This window comes from Pseudophryne corroboree, chromosome 2 (assembly GCF_028390025.1).
Source record: "Pseudophryne corroboree isolate aPseCor3 chromosome 2, aPseCor3.hap2, whole genome shotgun sequence".
NCBI lineage: Eukaryota > Metazoa > Chordata > Amphibia > Anura > Myobatrachidae > Pseudophryne > Pseudophryne corroboree.
The window spans coordinates 238,742,684-238,763,799 of NC_086445.1; the positions used below are offsets into that span (position 1 = coordinate 238,742,684).

The 21,116-nt window shown below is 46.2% G+C and overlaps 1 protein-coding gene across 6 annotated transcripts in view; it reads left to right on the plus strand.

Annotated features, from left to right (window-relative positions):
- BAZ2A (bromodomain adjacent to zinc finger domain 2A) overlaps positions 1 to 21,116 on the plus strand; it is a 441,771-nt gene that overhangs the window by 355,439 nt on the left and 65,216 nt on the right. For 5 of the 6 annotated variants that reach the window (XR_010211400.1, XM_063952546.1, XM_063952545.1 and 2 more), the window contains exons 24-28: positions 731 to 1,008; positions 1,135 to 1,267; positions 1,385 to 1,531; positions 2,340 to 2,545; positions 3,742 to 3,885. Coding sequence is in view for 5 of the 6 variants with exons in the window: in XM_063952546.1 (XP_063808616.1) it covers positions 731 to 1,008; positions 1,135 to 1,267; positions 1,385 to 1,531; positions 2,340 to 2,545; positions 3,742 to 3,885 (908 nt within the window). In the remaining variant the exon portion in view is untranslated. The remainder of the gene's footprint in view (positions 1 to 730; positions 1,009 to 1,134; positions 1,268 to 1,384; positions 1,532 to 2,339; positions 2,546 to 3,741; positions 3,886 to 21,116) is intronic. The other variant, XM_063952547.1, reaches the window with a different exon arrangement.

Below are 21,116 nucleotides of genomic sequence, written 5' to 3' on the forward strand. Positions count from 1 at the left end.
ATGTAATTACAACATTATTAGAAAACAATATTGAAGCTTGTTAATTGATTTTGGTCCCAATTCAGCAGCAGACATATATGAGATGCGTTCGCATTCTACCCGGGACCGCCGTAGTACGCACGCACAGGACCTGCACAGTTATGTGAACGCCTCTGTCTGATTGACAGGCAGACCATACATGGGGCGGCAACGCAGCATTGCAGGGAAAACAGGGACGTGGCAGCACCGTTTTCACATGTGACTGCTGCAAGTGAAGACATGGCCGCCCTGTGCCTGCCTTCGCAGGGGGGCTTCCACAATTCAGCGATGTGGTTGCAGTTGCATTGCAATGGCATCGCTGGTGGCCATTTGCTTGCTCGACGGCCTTGCCCTGTGCTGGGCCCCCAGCATGCGATCGCAGTCAGTTGCAGTTTTGCTAAAATTGCAAATCTGAAGCTGAATAAGGTCCTTTAAACGAAATAAACAGAAAAATCTTAATGATTGAACTAGTCTGCTTACGGAGGACGATGGCATGTGCTACCTTTTTTGTATTTAGAGTAAAAATGAAAGGACAAGTTCCTTTTTATTGTATGACGTGTGTAGCCAAACCTGAGCTGCCTTTACCCTTCATCCATTTGACCATATGGCTCAGTCCAGAGTGTCTTAAGGCCCATACATGCTGGAATTTGCACCTGTACCTTTTTTTTGCTCTGGCTTTCATTACTTCTACATGTTTTCACGTATTCTGCAGGGCTGGACCCCTCCTAGCTTAGACTCTGTTCGAGATGACTTAAAATATTTTGAGCACATGCTGGATGCAGCAGATGATATCTTTTCAAAAGTGAAAAAAGAAGAAGGGCAACCACACAGAGAGCCGGGTAATCCACTGGACATCGCTGTGCTGCGGCTTCTGGACGTGGAGCAGAATGTGGAGAGGAGATACCTAAAAGAGCCACTCTGGACGTTGAGTGAGGTGCAGCATGAGAAGATTGTGACCACTGACCCAGAGACACTGTGCACCACTGAGATGTAAGCGCAGTAACGGTTTGTTCTTTATGCATCTCGCATTGTACATAGGCTTTGGCACTTGCACCAATTCTGTCTGTGTGCATAAATTATTGCTGATCTGTACAACTTCCTTTCCATCTCTGACAGACAGTACAGTATTACTCCTCGTCTACGTTTGTGGCGCCAAACGGTGGAGAGATGTCGCAGCTCTGCTCAGCTGTCTCTCTGTCTGCAACAACTGGAGAGGTCCTTCGCCTGGGAGCGGTCCGTTAATAAAGTGGTATGTCCTAGCACTATTGGTGACCTCATTCTTCTGCACAAGCACTATATGTAAAATGTGCAAAATGTGTTGTTGTTTTTTTTTTTTTTTTAATTAATTGGGCCCTTAATGTTCCAGACTTGCATATATTGTCGAAAAGGTGACAATGATGAGCAGTTGCTGCTTTGTGATAGTTGTGATCGTGGCTGCCACACTTACTGCCATCGACCTCAAATGACAGAGATTCCAGAAGGGGATTGGTTTTGCCCCAGTTGTGTGTCTCTGGTAAGTGGGATTTAGAAGAGATTGGATTTGAGCAATTTGCTTTTCGGATCAATCTGGCACGTTTGCTTGTAGGACCTTTTTTGTGTTTTGCTGTTTTGATTCCTACATTTCCTTTGAACTTCCCTATCTGCTGTTCAGTCTTTGAAGGTGGACCTTAAATGAAAATGAGCCATTAAGCTGCAGTTCACAAAACTTTTATAGAAAATAAAATCCTGTCACAAACAACATCTTTTTTTTTCACCAATAGTGCATTTTTATTGAGTAAAACAAGTTTATAGGGTACAGAAAGAAGAGAAAAAGAGTGTTGGGCGTGAAGGGAGTTGACAACATTTTGCATAGTCAGACAACTTGGTTATGTAGCTGCGGAAATCATATAGCATTTAATGGACAGGAAATGATCAAATCAGCAAAACAGAGAGACCAGGCCCTCATCTCACAGATATCACTTGAAGTTTGTGCTAGAAAAAAAGTGCATCCATGTATTTCCTATTCCCCAATACATTTGGTCCTGACAGAAAGCATATAGAGTGATGTTTCCCTTAGCAACTAACTAGATGGAATGATGCTTTTTAGTGCTGTTTAGATAATAAAGGCAAACTTGTAGTTGTCATGCGCAACACCATCTTCCTTCCCTGTTACATCTGAAACCGTCTTCCTATATGTCCCCTATTGTGTCCTTGCTATATGGCCTCTAAAACCACGTTCCTATTACATTCTTCGTGTTTATGGATTGCATTATATACGTTACATGCTATTTTACTTACTGTTCTCTTTGTAAGTTACAGCTTATGTGATCTTTTCTTTTCAGCAAGGAGAAAGTGAGTATCTAAGACCCAGTGGCTCTTCAAGACGAGCCAAAAAGAGTGTACAGCGATATCAAGATGACAGTCCCTTAAAACAGTCACGACGGAAAGAACAGACGCCTGTGTGTCAGCAGTCTCTGTCGGAGATATCCCTTGCAAAGCGGCGACGAATCACCACCAGAAGCCAGTGTCCTGACCTAACGTTCTGCGAGTAAGTTGACTTAGCAGATGACATAATTTAATATTTCATGATTCAGAACATTAATAAAATGGTACAGAAACACTTTATATGTAAACTTATGTAGGATTTATGTAGATAGTTCAGAAGAACACACGTGGATTGATAAAGATGCCAACAGAGGTTCCTTTAGTCATGCTGCTGGATAAGAAAGGCGATATGTACATTAGTGCTTAGTTATTGCCACACAGTGGCACCATATATTACATATATTGTAATATTATTGGCTATTACAGACAGTGCGATGCTGCTCCTAAACCTAACAGGAGTTGGCGCACGGGGACAAAGTGGCACAGCAATGCTTTATCTTCTTACCGTACATGTGCACCTGCTTTCCAACGTGATAGCTCCACCAGGAAAGTATGGAGGGAACGTGCCACACTTTCCTCTCTATTTCTCTTAATAAAAATAACTCAAACTCCACAATATTTTTTTCTTTTATTGTTTTAATCCTTTATCGGGACACGTTTTGTGTAGAGAGACGCAATGTGTGCGCACTGCTCACACTTGTAGTGACATTCCTGTTACTAAAACCGTTTCGCTATGCAATATTTAGATTGCACTAATCTAGGTAATTGGAGACTCATCCTGTACTACCCCATCCCAACCTTATATCAGAGATGACCTGAGATGCAGGAGGTGCACTACATTAGGGTTAGGCTGCTGAGGGGGGGGGGGGGGCTAGTTACGGTTAGGCTGCGGGGAGGGTGGTCTAGGCTTAGGCAGCGGGGACGGAGGTTAGGATTAGGCACCTCCGAGGGGGGGGGGGGGGGGAGTGTTAGAGTTAGGCACTAAGGGGGGAGGTTAGGGTTGGGCTGCGGGAAGGGAGGTTTAGGGTTAGGGGGGTGAAGAGATGGGAGAACACCCCTAACTCATCCATGTCGGTCTTCTCATCAGCGGGATCCTAGCGTCTGTATTACAACCATCGGGATTCCCTCCGCCGGCATAACATACTGATCCCACTGCAGAGACTCCTAGAAATGAAGCTGTTGGGCCACATTACTTTAGTAAACCAAGTATAATCTTGCCTAGACCATTTAATGTGTAGTACGTTCATAAAACAGTTATACATTTAAGTTATAGGAAAGTTGTTGTTTTTTTAATGCATTTAACTTTGTGATGGTTTATTAGAAGTGAGAAAAGCCCCCAATCTTTTCCCTATGTTCCAGAATCATCTTAATGGAGATGGAGTCACATGATGACGCATGGCCTTTTCTAGAGCCCGTGAACCCGAGGTTTGTGCCTGGCTATAGGAAAATCATCAGGAACCCTATGGATTTTTCTACCATGCGGAATAAGTTGCTGAATGGAAGGTAAGTTTTTACGGAGTGGCTATGCAAGTGGATTTTAGAAAACAAGTAGTCTTGCTCCACATAAGTAGTTAATATCTCCCTGCGGCTTAGTAGAGGCGATTTTGATTTATGAAATATGCCTAGATTGTCATTATTTTCTGAAACTGAAGTTTGATTTGCTTCGTAAAAAGACTGCAAAGTACATTCAGAATCTTTAAAAACCGACAAAGCCATTATTGAAAAATGTCACTTTCCAATATCTGTCATTAAGGGAACAAGACCATACATTGGCCCCAAAGATGGCTCCTGTGAGTCTGTCTCTGGGTGGGTGGGATTGTGTTATAAGGGGCAAGTCAGTTGCCAGTAAAGGGTGTGAATTGACATTGTCACGGGTTTAAACATTGGCAACAGCAGCCCTTCATCCACAGATTTGCACAAAAATGCTCACTACCCTATGGGGTAGGGAACACTTTTGTGCATGTTCCAACTGTAGTAAATTGTGGTGGCTGCCGTGCATATTCAACCGGGAAAGGGCAATCGCTGACAATTGAGTTATGCCCTCAGACTCCCAAGAGGAATGCAGAGTGTTCTCTAACCTAAAATTTCCTTGTGCCCTGGTGAGAACTCAGACAAGAAGTAAGAAGGTAGAGGATGTAGTGTGTGCCATCCAGTAGACACTAAATACTCAGGATGGGTAATCAGACATTCTTGACAGTTTGTGGTTTAGTAGAAAGAAGGAACATGGTTTACTTCCTTTCTTATGCTCAGTTGGGGGACCTGTTAACGGAAACATGGACGAAGCCTGATCAATAGGTTTCAGGTCTCCCACATGTTTTAGTCCCTATATACTCTCCCTAACAAGAATACATTGAATAAGAATCTCAGACTACAGTGAATACTCCCATAGCTCACCACCATTCCAGTTCTGATCGCTGCTTCCTTACGGGATAGCACAGACATGAAGGTTAAGGCTACCTTTAAGTCCATTTATGTGATAGCAGGTGCCTCCCTTAGACCGATCTTGGCTTCAGCTTGGGCTAATAAGGCAGTGGAGAGATTTTCTAAGAAATTAGTGAAGGATTTGGAATCCGGCAGGCCAAGATTGGATTTCCAAACTCTATGGAGTGTTTCCGTCGAGTTCTCAGAATATCTGGTGGATTCCACCATCAATGAGGTGGTCCTATAATGTTAGTACAGATGTAACCACGCTCATCTATCCTCTAGGTGGGATGCAGTGGGAAAAACTAGTCACATTAAGCTTCTCTGCACCTTGACACAGCATGGCGTATTTAGTCACAGTGTAATGAGTCTTTGGCAGATGCAATACTGTTGTTCGTCCACGCGAAAACCACCATTGCGCATATGTGAAGTCTCCATTGTAAAGTCAAACAATGCTTGTAGTTTAAGAACTACTTTTTTTTAGATGATCCCTACATTAAGTATAAATGTGAACACAGATAAAGAATTACTCAGCTTCTCCGACGCACACAAAGAAAAGCACAGTTCAGAGTTCTAAAGAGCTCCCTAAAAGGAAAAAAATAATTACAATAAGTGATAGAGTTGGAACACACAGCAATATAAAAAAAAAAAAATACAATGAGCGACATCACTGTATCATTGCAGGTGTCAGTCACCTGTCTTGCACGACAGAACTTGTTTTGGGAAAATTGGAAAAAAGCCGTGGATACTATATTTTAAAGATATACAATACAAGTATGTCCTTTGCGGGAATCAAATCCTAGCTCACGGGCATGGTAACCATCGGCGATACTTAACTGACATCTGCAGTGACTCAGTGATGATTTTCTTTTAGAGAGCTGTTTAGAACTCTGAACTGTGTGTTTTTTACTTTTGTGTGCATTAGAGACGCTGAGCAAATCCAATTTCTGTGTTCACATTTCTGCTTAATGTGGGGATCATTTTATACAGTGCATCTAAGAAACGGGTGTGGTTCATCAAATCGACAGTGTCTAGGTCGACAATGTTTAGGTCGACCACTATAGGTCGACAGTCACTAGGTCGACATGGATGGAAGGTCGACAGGGTTTCTAGGTCGACATGTGCTAGGTCGACAGGTCTAAAGGTCGACATGAGGATTTATTTATTTTTTGGTGTCGTTTTCTTCGTAGAGTGACCGGGATCCCAAATTAGTGCTTCGCTCGCCATGCTTCGGGTATGGTGCCTTCGCTCCGCTACCGCTTCGCTCGGCACACTTTACCGTTCCAATCGTAGTCCACGTGGATCGTTAAGTATGAAAAAAATTCAAAAAAAGAAAAAAAATGTGAAAAACTCATGTCGACCTTTAGACCTGTCGACCTAGCACATGTCGACCTAGAAACCCTGTCGACCTAGCACATGTCGACCTAGAAACCCTGTCGACCTAGAAACCCTGTCGACCTTCCATCCATGTCGACCTAGTGACTGTCGACCTATAGTGGTCGACCTAAACATTGTCGACCTAGACACTGTCGATCTTCAGACCGGATCCCCTAAGAAACACCCAGTTGTAAGACATGTTGTGTCTGGGTGCCTGCCATTCCAGTGATTTTTTTTACTCTGCCCTGCAGTATTATATTAAAAATCTACCGTATTTACTGTGAACTGGCCCGCTTGTCAGGGCCTGCTACTTTGTATAGTATTCTGTAGGGCCATATCCATCCGCTGCTGTTCAGCACTATGCTGTACATTTCATTAGAGATGAGCGCCTGAAATTTTTCGGGTTTTGTGTTTTGGTTTTGGGTTCGGTTCCGCGGCCGTGTTTTGGGTTCGACCGCGTTTTGGCAAAACCTCACCGAATTTTTTTTGTCGGATTCGGGTGTGTTTTGGATTCGGGTGTTTTTTTTTAAAAAACACTAAAAAACAGCTTAAATCATAGAATTTGGGGGTCATTTTGATCCCATATTATTATTAACCTCAAAAACCATAATTTCCACTCATTTTCAGTCTATTCTGAATACCTCACACCTCACAATATTATTTTTAGTCCTAAAATTTGCACCAAGGTCGCTGGATGACTAAGCTAAGCGACACTAGTGGCCGACACAAACACCTGGCCCATCTAGGAGTGGCACTGCAGTGTCACGCAGGATGTCCCTTCCAAAAAACCCTCCCCAATCAGCACATGACGCAAAGAAAAAAAGAGGCGCAATGAGGTAGCTGACTGTGTGAGTAAGATTAGCGACCCTAGTGGCCGACACAAACACCGGGCCCATTTAGGAGTGGCACTGCAGTGTCACGCAGGATGTCCCTTCCAAAAAACCCTCCCCAATCAGCACATGACGCAAAGAAAAAAAGAGGCGCAATGAGGTAGCTGACTGTGTGAGTAAGATTAGCGACCCTAGTGGCCGACACAAACACCGGGCCCATTTAGGAGTGGCACTGCAGTGTCACGCAGGATGTCCCTTCCAAAAAACCCTCCCCAATCAGCACATGACGCAAAGAAAAAAAGAGGCGCAATGAGGTAGCTGACTGTGAGTAAGATTAGCGACCCTAGTGGCCGACACAAACACCGGGCCCATTTAGGAGTGGCACTGCAGTGTCACGCAGGATGTCCCTTCCAAAAAACCCTCCCCAATCAGCACATGACGCAAAGAAAAAAAGAGGCGCAATGAGGTAGCTGACTGTGTGAGTAAGATTAGCGACCCTAGTGGCCGACACAAACACCGGGCCCATTTAGGAGTGGCACTGCAGTGTCACGCAGGATGTCCCTTCCAAAAAACCCTCCCCAATCAGCACATGACGCAAAGAAAAAAAGAGGCGCAATGAGGTAGCTGACTGTGTGAGTAAGATTAGCGACCCTAGTGGCCGACACAAACACCGGGCCCATTTAGGAGTGGCACTGCAGTGTCACGCAGGATGTCCCTTCCAAAAAACCCTCCCCAAACAGCACATGACGCAAAGAAAAATAAAAGAAAAAAGAGGTGCAAGATGGAATTGTCCTTGGGCCCTCCCACCCACCCTTATGTTGTATAAACAAAACAGGACATGCACACTTTAACCAACCCATCATTTCAGTGACAGGGTCTGCCACACGACTGTGACTGATATGACGGGTTGGTTTGGACCCCCCCCAAAAAAGAAGCAATTAATCTCTCCTTGCACAAACTGGCTCTACAGAGGCAAGATGTCCACCTCATCATCACCCTCCGATATATCACCGTGTACATCCCCCTCCTCACAGATTATCAATTCGTCCCCACTGGAATCCACCATCTCAGCTCCCTGTGTACTTTGTGGAGGCAATTGCTGCTGGTCAATGTCTCCGCGGAGGAATTGATTATAATTCATTTTAATGAACATCATCTTCTCCACATTTTCTGGATGTAACCTCGTACGCCGATTGCTGACAAGGTGAGCGGCGGCACTAAACACTCTTTCGGAGTACACACTTGTGGGAGGGCAACTTAGGTAGAATAAAGCCAGTTTGTGCAATGGCCTCCAAATTGCCTCTTTTTCCTGCCAGTATAAGTATGGACTGTGTGACGTGCCTACTTGGATGCGGTCACTCATATAATCCTCCACCATTCTTTCAATGGTGAGAGAATCATATGCAGTGACAGTAGACGACATGTCCGTAATCGTTGTCAGGTCCTTCAGTCCGGACCAGATGTCAGCATCAGCAGTCGCTCCAGACTGCCCTGCATCACCGCCAGCGGGTGGGCTCGGAATTCTGAGCCTTTTCCTCGCACCCCCAGTTGCGGGAGAATGTGAAGGAGGAGATGTTGACAGGTCGCGTTCCGCTTGACTTGACAATTTTCTCACCAGCAGGTCTTTCAACCCCAGCAGACTTGTGTCTGCCGGAAAGAGAGATCCAAGGTAGGCTTTAAATCTAGGATCGAGCACGGTGGCCAAAATGTAGTGCTCTGATTTCAACAGATTGACCACCCGTGAATCCTTGTTAAGCGAATTAAGGGCTCCATCCACAAGTCCCACATGCCTAGCGGAATCGCTCCGTGTTAGCTCCTCCTTCAATGTCTCCAGCTTCTTCTGCAAAAGCCTGATGAGGGGAATGACCTGACTCAGGCTGGCAGTGTCTGAACTGACTTCACGTGTGGCAAGTTCAAAGGGCATCAGAACCTTGCACAACGTTGAAATCATTCTCCACTGCGCTTGAGACAGGTGCATTCCACCTCCTATATCGTGCTCAATTGTATAGGCTTGAATGGCCTTTTGCTGCTCCTCCAACCTCTGAAGCATATAGAGGGTTGAATTCCACCTCGTTACCACTTCTTGCTTCAGATGATGGCAGGGCAGGTTCAGTAGTTTTTGGTGGTGCTCCAGTCTTCTGTACGTGGTGCCTGTACGCCGAAAGTGTCCCGCAATTTTTCTGGCCACCGACAGCATCTCTTGCACGCCCCTGTCGTTTTTTAAATAATTCTGCACCACCAAATTCAAGGTATGTGCAAAACATGGGACGTGCTGGAATTTGCCCATATTTAATGCACACACAATATTGCTGGCGTTGTCCGATGCCACAAATCCACAGGAGAGTCCAATTGGGGTAAGCCATTCCGCGATGATCTTCCTCAGTTGCCGTAAGAGGTTTTCAGCTGTGTGCGTATTCTGGAAACCGGTGATACAAAGCGTAGCCTGCCTAGGAAAGAGTTGGCGTTTGCGAGATGCTGCTACTGGTGCCGCCGCTGCTGTTCTTGCGGCGGGAGTCCATACATCTACCCAGTGGGCTGTCACAGTCATTTAGTCCTGACCCTGCCCTGCTCCACTTGTCCACATGTCCGTGGTTAAGTGGACATTGGGTAAAGCTGCATTTTTTAGGACACTGGTGACTCTTTTTCTGAGGTCTGTGTAAATTTTCGGTATCGCCTGCCTAGAGAAATGGAACCTAGATGGTATTTGGTACCGGGGACACAGTACCTCCAACAAGTCTCTAGTTGGCTCTGCAGTAATGATGGATACCGGCACCACGGTTCTCACCACCCAGGATGCCAAGGCCTCAGTTATCCGCTTTGCAGTAGGATGACTGCTGTGATATTTCATCTTCCTCGCAAAGGACTGTTGGACAGTCAATTGCTTGGTGGAAGTAGTAAAAGTGGTCTTACGACTTCCCCTCTGGGATGACCATCGACTCCCAGCAGCAACAACAGCAGCGCCAGCAGCAGTAGTAGGCGTTACACGCAAGGATGCATCGGAGGAATCCCAGGCAGGAGAGGACTCGTCAGAATTGCCAGTGACATTGCCTGCAGGACTATTGGCATTCCTGGGGAAGGAGGAAATTGACACTGAGGGAGTTGGTGGGGTGGTTTGCGTGAGCTTGGTTACAAGAGGAAGGGATTTACTGGTCAGTGGACTGCTTCCGCTGTCACCCAAAGTTTTTGAACTTGTCACTGACTTATTATGAATGCGCTGCAGGTGACGTATAAGGGAGGATGTTCCGAGGTGGTTAACGTCCTTACCCCTACTTATTACAGCTTGACAAAGGGAACACACGGCTTGACACCTGTTGTCCGCATTTCTGTTGAAATAGTTCCACACCGAAGAGCTGATTTTTTTGGTATTTTCACCAGGCATGTCAACGGCCATATTCCTCCCACGGACAACAGGTGTCTCCCCGGGTGCCTGACTTAAACAAACCACCTCACCATCAGAATCCTCCTGGTCAATTTCCTCCCCAGCGCCAGCAACACCCATATCCTCCTCATCCTGGTGTACTTCAACACTGACATCTTCAATCTGACTATCAGGAACTGGACTGCGGGTGCTCCTTCCAGCACTTGCAGGGGGCGTGCAAATGGTGGAAGGCGCGCATGCTCTTCACGTCCAGTGTTGGGAAGGTCAGGCATCGCAACCGACACAATTGGACTCTCCTTGTGGATTTGGGATTTCGAAGAACGCACAGTTCTTTGCGGTGCTACTGCTTTTGCCAGCTTGAGTCTTTTCATTTTTCTAGCGAGAGGCTGAGTGCCTCCATCCTCATGTGAAGCTGAACCACTAGCCATGAACATAGGCCAGGGCCTCAGCCGTTCCTTGCCACTCCGTGTGGTAAATGGCATATTGGCAAGTTTACGCTTCTCCTCCGACAATTTTATTTTAGGTTTTGGAGTCCTTTTTTTACTGATATTTGGTGTTTTGGATTTGACATGCTCTGTACTATGACATTGGGCATCGGCCTTGGCAGACGACGTTGCTGGCATTTCATCGTCTCGGCCATGACTAGTGGCAGCAGCTTCAGCACGAGGTGGAAGTGGATCTTGATCTTTCCCTAATTTTGGAACCTCAACATTTTTGTTCTCCATATTTTAATAGGCACAACTAAAAGGCACCTCAGGTAAACAATGGAGATGGGTGGATACTAGTATACAATTATGGACGGACTGCCGAGTGCCGACACAGAGGTAGCTACAGCCGTGAACTACCGTACTGTGTCTGCTGCTAATATAGACTGGTTGATAAAGAGATGTCGTAGTATGTATGTATGAAGAAGAAAGAAAAAAAAACCACGGTTAGGTGGTATACAATTATGGACGGACTGCCGAGTGCCGACACAGAGGTAGCCACAGCCGTGAACTACCGTACTGTACTGTGTCTGCTGCTAATATAGACTGGTTGATAAAGAGATGTCGTAGTATGTATGTATGAAGAAGAAAGAAAAAAAAAACCACGGGTAGGTGGTATACAATTATGGACGGACTGCCGAGTGCCGACACAGAGGTAGCCACAGCCGTGAACTACCGTACTGTACTGTGTCTGCTGCTAATATAGACTGGTTGATAAAGAGATGTAGTAGTATGTATGTATAAAGAAGAAAGAAAAAAAAACCACGGGTAGGTGGTATACAATTATGGACGGACTGCCGAGTGCCGACACAGAGGTAGCCACAGCCGTGAACTACCGTACTGTACTGTGTCTGCTGCTAATATAGACTGGTTGATAAAGAGATGTCGTAGTATGTATGTATAAAGAAGAAAGAAAAAAAAACCACGGTTAGGTGGTATACAATTATGGACGGACTGCCGAGTGCCGACACAGAGGTAGCCACAGCCGTGAACTACCGTACTGTACTGTGTCTGCTGCTAATATAGACTGGTTGATAAAGAGATGTCGTAGTATGTATGTATGAAGAAGAAAGAAAAAAAAACCACGGTTAGGTGGTATACAATTATGGACGGACTGCCGAGTGCCGACACAGAGGTAGCCACAGCCGTGAACTACCGTACTGTACTGTGTCTGCTGCTAATATAGACTGGTTGATAAAGAGATGTCGTAGTATGTATGTATAAAGAAGAAAGAAAAAAAAACCACGGTTAGGTGGTATACAATTATGGACGGACTGCCGAGTGCCGACACAGAGGTAGCCACAGCCGTGAACTACCGTACTGTACTGTGTCTGCTGCTAATATAGACTGGTTGATAAAGAGATGTAGTAGTATGTATGTATAAAGAAGAAAGAAAAAAAAAACCACGGGTAGGTGGTATACAATTATGGATGGACTGCCGAGTGCCGACACAGACGTAGCTACAGCCGTGAACTACCGTACTGTGTCTGCTGCGACTGGATGATAAATAATGATATAAAAAATATATATATATCACTACTGCAGCCGGACAGGTATATATATTATATAATGACGGACCTGCTGGACACTGTCTGTCAGCAGAATGAGTTTTTTATAGAATAAAAAAAAAAACACCACACAAGTGAAGTCACACGACGAGTGTTTAACTTTTTCAGGCAATCACAATATAGTATACTACTAACTATACTGGTGGTCAGTGTGGTCAGGTCACTGGTCAGTCACACTGGCAGTGGCACTCCTGCAGCAAAAGTGTGCACTGTTTAATTTTAATATAATATGTACTCCTGGCTCCTGCTATAACCTATAACTGGCACTGCAGTGCTCCCCAGTCTCCCCCACAATTATAAGCTGTGTGAGCTGAGCACAGTCAGATATATAATATATACATAGATGATGCAGCACACTGGGCTGAGCAGTGCACACAGATATGGTATGTGACTGTCTTGTACTCCTGGCTCCTGCTATAACCTATAACTGGCACTGCAGTGCTCCCCAGTCTCCCCCACAATTATAAGCTGTGTGAGCTGAGCACAGTCAGATATATAATATATACATAGATGATGCAGGCATGCAGCACACTGGGCTGAGCAGTGCACACAGATATGGTATGTGACTGAGTCACTGTGTGTACCGTTTTTTTCAGGCAGAGAACGGATATATTAAATAAAACAACTGCACTGCTGGTGGTCACTGTGGTCAGTCACTAAACTCTGCACTCTCTTCTACAGTATCAGCCTCAGGTCAATCTCTCTCTCTCCTAATCTAAATGGAGAGGACGCCAGCCACGTCCTCTCCCTATCAATCTCAATGCACGTGTGAAAATGGCGGCGACGCGCGGCTCCTTATATAGAATCCGAGTCTCGCGAGAATCCGACAGCGTCATGATGACGTTCGGGCGCGCTCGGGTTAACCGAGCAAGGCGGGAAGATCCGAGTCGCTCGGACCCGTGAAAAAAAACATGAAGTTCGTGCGGGTTCGGATTCAGAGAAACCGAACCCGCTCATCTCTACATTTCATTAGTGGAGCAATCGCCGCCCAGTGGTGAAGCTGTGTATTGCATACTGTGGATCCTCTTGCGCCTTATCACGGCCTACTTCGCCAACCTGCGCTATTTGTAGGGCGCGACTAAGACGGCTGCATGGCGCAGTAGCAGCAACGTTGAACGTGGCTACATCTGTATTTCTGGATACTATTATTATTACGACCTAAGACTATGGTTAATCTTTAGAAGTAGAGGGCTGCCTTCACTCTATAGATGTTGTAAGTACATTCTGTTGGCCCTTTACAATTACCACAGATGGTGTTGGTCAGCATCTGAACAGACCATTACAATGTGGATTACGTTTGTAATTTATTTGGTTTACAGCTGGGCAGCTGAGAATGTTATGGCATATTGTATTTGACTTTAGGCAATTCCAGCCTAGTTTTACGTTGACCCTTTAAATTAGAGATGAGTGGGTTCGGTTTTACTCGGATTTACCCAAATCTACTAATTGGCTCACGGACGTCACGTGTTTTGGTTAGCCAATAAGAAGAATCCAGGAAAAAAAAACTTGCGATAATTCTGGCCTTAAGAACCGAGTAAATCCGAACCCGCTCATCTCTACTTTAAATCCATTTCTCAGAATAAGAGCTCATCGCATTTTCTCCAAAAAATCTAAGCACTTTCGGATCTGATATCGGTTATAAACTTAAATAAATAAATAATCCACCTCAGATAGAAAACCAAGTTTTTACAATATATGAAATAGGCAAAGGAATACCAGTGTAGATATAAATATATGTATAATGTAATTTAATGCATCATACTCATTGTTTCTGGGTGCTACCCCCTGATTCAGAATTGCAAACATTATTCAAAAACGGAAAGAGAAAGGAATCGGTTCCAAATGGGTGCACTTTTATCGCTAGTAAAAAAAAGTTAAAATAATTAATTAAATATCTAAAAGGTAATTACATCAATAACTCCTATGTTATAGGCTATATAAACCACTATATCAAACTGTATTTATATGCCCTATAATAGGACTCTGGGGGCGAAGTATTAAAATCAAGTATAGAAAAGCGATAATAGTTGGTGATAAGAAGAAAGAAATTGCGTGAAAAGAGGTTTATTAAAATCAAGGCTGTGTGTACTCTTTTTATTTCTGACCCTGGTATTTTATGTTTTTGCTCAAAAATGATTTGTACATAGAATCATATGTCTGTAGGGAAATGTAATTTCCAGTATTATACAGACTATGTACATTTATTCATATATTGAATGTTTTATCAAGTGACTGCTCAATTGATTGTCTTACAATATATCTATATTATTACTGTGTACGTATAATATAATTTGTGCTGCTAGTAAAATTGATTAATAAACATTTTAGAATTCCATGTGTGTACCCACTCTTTAACAGGTTGAGTATCCCATATATAAATATTCAGAAATACGGAATATTCTGAAATATGGAATTTTTTGAGTGAGATAGTGAAATTTTTGTTTTTTGATGGCTCAATGTACACAAACTTTGTTTAATACTCAAAGTTATTAAAAATATTGTATTAAATGACCTTCAGGCTGTGTGTATAAGGTGTATATGAAACATAAATGAATTGTGTGAATGTAGACACACTTTGTTTAATGCACAAAGTTATTAAAAATATTGGCTAAAATGACCTTCAGGCTGTGTGTATAAGGTGTATATGAAACATAAATGTATTCTGTGCTAAGACTGGGCCCATCGCCATGATATCTCATTATGCAGTGTTCGCAAAAATGTGCTGTAGCGCAGGCATTGAGTGACTCAATTATAAAATATGAGCGGGTCCTGCAGGACTCTCTAACCTATCATCGCCGCCGGCAGTAGCCAATCGTCGCCGGCAACGTCCCCCGCCTGAGCCAATTGCCGCAGACAGCGTCCCCCGCCTGAGCCTCAGCCAATCATCGCCGGGCCTGCCGCGTTGCAGGCGCAGCCACTCCTCCTAGACTCCTGGTCACCGGAGCTCTACTGCGGGGAGAGAAGGCAGTGGTGACCCACTGCTGTGTACAGGGCACCTCTCACTGTGCTTGATTCGCCCGGGGGAGGCTTCCTGACTGCTGTGTCTGTGCTGCTCTGGCGGCAAGTCCCGTCATGTGGGTGCGTGACTGTGAGAAGCCCCCTATTCCCCCTGCCAGCACCAGTGTGCTCCCTATTCCCCCTGCCAGCATCAGTGTGCCCCTATCCCCCCTGCCAGCGCCAGTGTGTCCCCATCTCCCCTCCTGTCAGCAGCAGTGTGCCCCCTCATCCCTCCCCCTGGCAGCAGCGTGCCCCCCTCATCCCTCCCCCTGGCAGCAGCGTGCCCCCCACATCCCTCCCCCTGGCAGCAGCATGCCTCCCTAATCCCTCCCTCTGGCCCTGGCTGGTTGGCACCCATTCCCTCTCTGCCCCAGGTGGATGGTTCTAGTCTGTCTTTGTTCTGCTATACACCAGATCACATCGAGCTTGGTACTGCATATAGCAGGTCTTTATGTGAGTAATCACGCTGACTACATTTTTTTGTGGGGGTTGTTTTAATGTATGTCTATGTGCTTTACCTGGAGCAATGTGTATAATGTGCTCTGCTTGGCGCAAAGTGCATAACGTGCTCTACCTGGTGCAATGTGCATAATGTGCTCTGCCTGGCGCAAAGTGTATAACATGCTCAACCTGGCGCAGAATGTATAGAAGGTTCTACCTGGTGCAGTGTGTATAAGCGGCACTACTGTGTGGTGTAATGTGAATTGGCACTATTTTGTGGCCATGCGCCTTCCCCACGAAGCCACGCCCCTACATTTTGCAGCTCAGGTGCAGGGTGTCCTGTATGCTACACAGCCCAGCAGCACTGTCCCACCCCCCTCCCTGCAACACTTTTGTAGTGTCCAAATCAACTCTGTCTTTTTATGTTTAAATCATTAATAAGTTTAATAAGAACCTTCATTCCAATGGGACCCAGAAAAGGACCCCAATTTCTCTTGCGTCCTAGAGGATGCTGGGGACTCCAAAAGGACCATGGGGTATAGATGGGATCCGCAGGAGCCTGGGCACACTGAAAAGACTTAAACTGGGGGTGAACTGGCTCCTCCCTCTATGGCCCTCCTCCAGACCCCAGTTAGACTTTGTGCCCAGGACTGACTGGACACTCACTAGGGGAGCTCTCCTGAGTTTCTCTTGATCACTGTTATGGTATGCAATTATTCCAAAATACTGCTGGTCCAAAGCACTTTGAATAAGGGATACTCAACCTGTATAATATTTCAAAAGTGATATAGGGCATGATCTCTCCTGTCACCCTTAAATAAAAAAATCTAGACATTTGGTTAATAAATGTGAGCTGTTTAGAATTGATGTCTCATTGGGGTCGATTCTATTCGGCAACTTAAGAATAGCGCCGGGAATTAGCTCCCGACGCTATTCAATTCAGCTCCAGTTAAGTCGGCGATGTCCCGTTCTCGCCGACTTAACAGGTAGTTTTGTCGGGAGAACAGGCAATCTCCGACTTAACTACCCGCGGCGATGCTGATTCCCGACAGAATCAGCCTCGCGCCGGCCGCGAGGCAGCACTTTTGTCGGGTTTCTTCTCTCATCCCCCGGGGATGAGAGAAGAATTCCCGACAATTGCGGGTCACTAGCAGCTGAATTGAATAGCGTCGGGAGCTAATTCCCGGCGCTATTCTTAAGTTGCCGAATAGAATCGACCCCATTATCTGCTACATAGGTATCCAGTTCCTGGGATACAGAAATATTGTTACATTTAAATGTATTGCCTTTTCTCTTACATCCTAGAGGATGCTGGGGTCCACATTAGTACCATGGGGTATAGATGGGTCCACTAGGAGCCACTGGCACTTTAAGAGTTTGAGAGTGTGGACTGGCTCCTCCCTCTATGTCCCTCCTACCAGACTCAATTTACAAAATGTGCCCGGAGGAGCTTGTCACAGCTAGGGGAGCTCTCCAGAGTTTCTCTAGTAAAAGTTTTCTTAGAGTTTATTATTTTACAGGGAGGCTGCTGGCAACAGCCTCCCTGCTTCATGGGACTAAGGGGGATAGTAGCGTCCGCCCTGCGGGGTCTGTGCCACGATCTCCGCTGACAGGATACTGAGCTCCTGAGGGTGCTGTTCGTTAGCCGCTCCAGGCAACCGCTCACTCCCGCAGCATGCTGCCACCCCCTTACAGAGCCAGAAGACTTCGGTGGCGAGTGAGTCACCGGCCCCCCTGGCAAGCGGGGAGCCGGTGTGAACATGGCGGCAACAGGGTTGGGAGTGCAGTACTAACTGCGCTCTGGGGCTCAGCAGCACAGTGCGGCGCTGTGAGGGGCACCCTGAGCCGGCGCCTATACCCTACAATGGTCAGCAAGCTTGTCAGCGTCCCCGGATCGCTGCCAACAGAAATCTTCTGGCCAGTATAATATAATGAAGAGCGGGAAGCAGCGCCATATTCAGGGGGTGGAGCTTCTCAGAGCGGACCCAGCAGCGTTAGGCGCGATTTTCCTGCTTGCAGTTACTGTACAACAAACTCTGACAGGGAGAGCTGTCCCTCCAAGCAACTCCAGCTATCCTGTGCGATACCAGGGGGTTGTAGGGGGGGGGGGGGGGGGTGGAGGCTGTGTAAAGTCTGTGTAGTCTATTAAGGTATTATGGTGGTTTTATTACTACTACCTCAAAAAGCGCTGTGTGTGGGTTGGCTCCAATCTCTGTGCCTCTCTGTGGCATACTTGGGGGGAAATTGTGTCTGACTTTTCCCTGTGTGTGTGTGTGTGTGTGTGTGTGTGTGTGTGTGTGTGTGTTGGTGTTTAATATCTCACATAGCCATGCTGCAGAAGAGGTTTCCTCTCAGGAAGGATCCATTCCATGTACACAGGATTGTAATGCTTTGTCTCAGATCCCTATTGTCGAGCCTGAGTGGTTAACTTCTATCAAAGGAATGATCTCTCAGATCTCTACTAGGGTGGCTAATACTGAGACTGAAACTCAGGTGTTGAAGAAGTCCATGGCAGTTTGGTCAGGCTCTGTCCCTATTCCTGCAAAATCCCTTAGCATGTTCTCACAGAAACGTGCACTTGCCCAAATTATGCAAGATGACACGGATACCGATTCTGATACTGCAGATGGTGATGAGGATGTGCTGAGGGGGGCGGCATCCCTTGCCAAGTGGGTGCAGCTCATGATTGAGGCTATTAGAGATGTGTTAAACATAAATGACACTACACCTGAGCAGGTTGAGGAGGCTTACTTTACTGACAATAAGAAAGCCTCGCTAACCTTCCCTGCATCTAAAGAATTAAACGCTATATTTAAGAAATCCTGGGAAAACCCGGAGAAAAAAAATCCAGATCCCAAAAAGGGTTCTGGTTGCTTTTCCCTTCCCTGAGGAAGATAGAAAAAAATGGGAAAACCCATCCTTTGTTGACGCATCTGTCTCCAGACTGTCTAAAAAGGTGGTTTTTACCTGTCCCTGGATCTACCGCGTTAAAAGAACCGGCTGATCGTAAGATTGACACTATGCTCAAGCCATTTACACTGCTTCAGGAGTGGCGTTAAGGCCCACTATTGCCTGTGCATGGATTTCTAAAGCCATAGTAAAGTGGTCAGGCACATTACTAGAGGATTTGGATACAATGGATAGAAGTGACATTGAATTGTTTTTACGTAACATACAGGATTCAGCGGGGTTCATGGTGGAATCCATGAAGGACCTGGGTACACTGACTGCACGGATATCTTCCATGTCTGTCTCCACTCGCAGGGGACTCTGGCAACGCCAATGGTCTGCAGACGCGGAATCCAGGAGAAGTGTGGAGAACCTACCCTACACAGGTCAGGCTCTATTTGGGGATGCATGGATTTCCACGGCAACCGCGGGTAAGTCACCTTTCCTTCCCTCTGCTACACCTTCTACGAAGAAACCATTTTCTTCAGCTGTGCCGCAGTCCTTTCGGACAGTTAAGGCAGAAAGTCCAAGCCTCCTACCACTTTCTTTAGAGGTGGTTGTGCAAAAACCAAAAAGCCTGCACTCGCAGGCTCCCAGGACCAGAGACCTGCTTTTGGTTCCTCAAAATCCTCAGCATGATAGTGGACCACAAAGCCTGGAGGACGGGCTGGGGGGTGCGAGGCTCAGATGTTTTAGACACATCTGGGTGTCGTCCGGCCTGGATCCCTGGGTACAGGACATTGTGTCCCAGGGGTACAGACTGGAGTTTCAAGAACTCCCGCCTTACCGATTCTTCAAATCAGGCTTGCCAGCTTTGCTGACAAACAGGGCTATCCTACAGGAAGCCATCCTAAAATTGGAAAAGTCACAGGTCATTGTCCCAGTTCCACCTCGTATGCAAAACAAGGGTTATTATTCAAACCTTTTCGTGGTACCGAAACCGGATGGTTCGGTCAGACCAATTTTGAACTTGAAATCATTAAACCCTTACATGAGGGTGTTCAAATTCAAAATGGAGTCTCTCAGAGCAGTGATTTCAGGTCTTGAGAAGGGAGAGTTTCTGGTATCCCTGGATATCAAGGATGCGTACCTCCACATTCCGATTTGGCTGCCGCACCAGACTTATCTCAGATTTGCACTGCTAGACAGTCACTATCCGTTTTAGGCACTGCCATTTGGCCTCTCCACAGCACCGAGGGTGTTCACCAAGGTGATGGCAGAAATGATGGTTCTCCTCCGCAGACGGGGTGAACATAATCCCATAGCTGGACGATCTGCTGATAAAGGCATCATCCAGGGAGACGTTGTTGCAGTCCATTGTTCTCACGACTCGTCTGCTCAGGGAACACGGTTGGATCCTGAACCTTCCAAAATCACATTTGGAGCCGAGCCAGGAGGTTGACTTTTCTGGGAATGATCTTCGACACGGAAGTGCTGAGGGTGTTTCTCCCAGAGGAGAAAGCGTTGGTGATACAAACAATGGTCCGGGATGTCCTGAAGCCAGCCCGGGTTTCGGTTCATTAGTGCATTCGCCTTCTGGGGAAGATGGTGGCCTCTTACGAGGCTCTACAGTATAGAAGGTTTCATACTCGGTCCTTCCAACTGGATCTCCTGGACAAGTGGTCGGGATCTCATCTACACATGCACCAGAGAATACGTCTGTCGCCGAAAGCCAGGATTTGACTCCTCTGGTGGCTGCAACTACCTCCCCTTCTGGATGGCCACAGGTTCGGGATTCAGGACTGGACCCTTCTAACCACAGATGCAAGCCTCCGGGGCTGGGGCGCAGTCACTCAAGGGGAAACCTTCCAAGGCCGGTGGTCAAGCCTGGAATCCAGCCTTCCAATAAACATTCTGGAACTAAGAGCTATCTACAACGGTCTTCTCCAAGCGGCCCATTTTCTGCGAGATTGAGCCATTCAAGTGCAGTCGGACAGTTTAATGACGGTGGCTTACATAAACCGACAGGGCAGAACGAAGAGCAGAGCTGCAATGTCAGAGGTAACAAAAATTATCCTCTGGGCAGAAAAACATGCGTTGGCGCTGTCAGCAATCTTCATCCTGGGAGTAGACACCTGGGAAGCCGACTCCCTCAGCAGACACTATCTCCATCCAGGAGAGTGGGGACTCTATCCGGAGGTGTTCACGGAGGCAACAGATCTTTGGGGTGTACCTCAAATAGACATGATGGCCTTCGGCGATATTGTTCCAGGTCGAGGGACTCTCAAGCCGTGGCGACGGACGCCCTAGTGACTCCGTGGGTGTTCCAGTAGGTGTATGTGTTTCC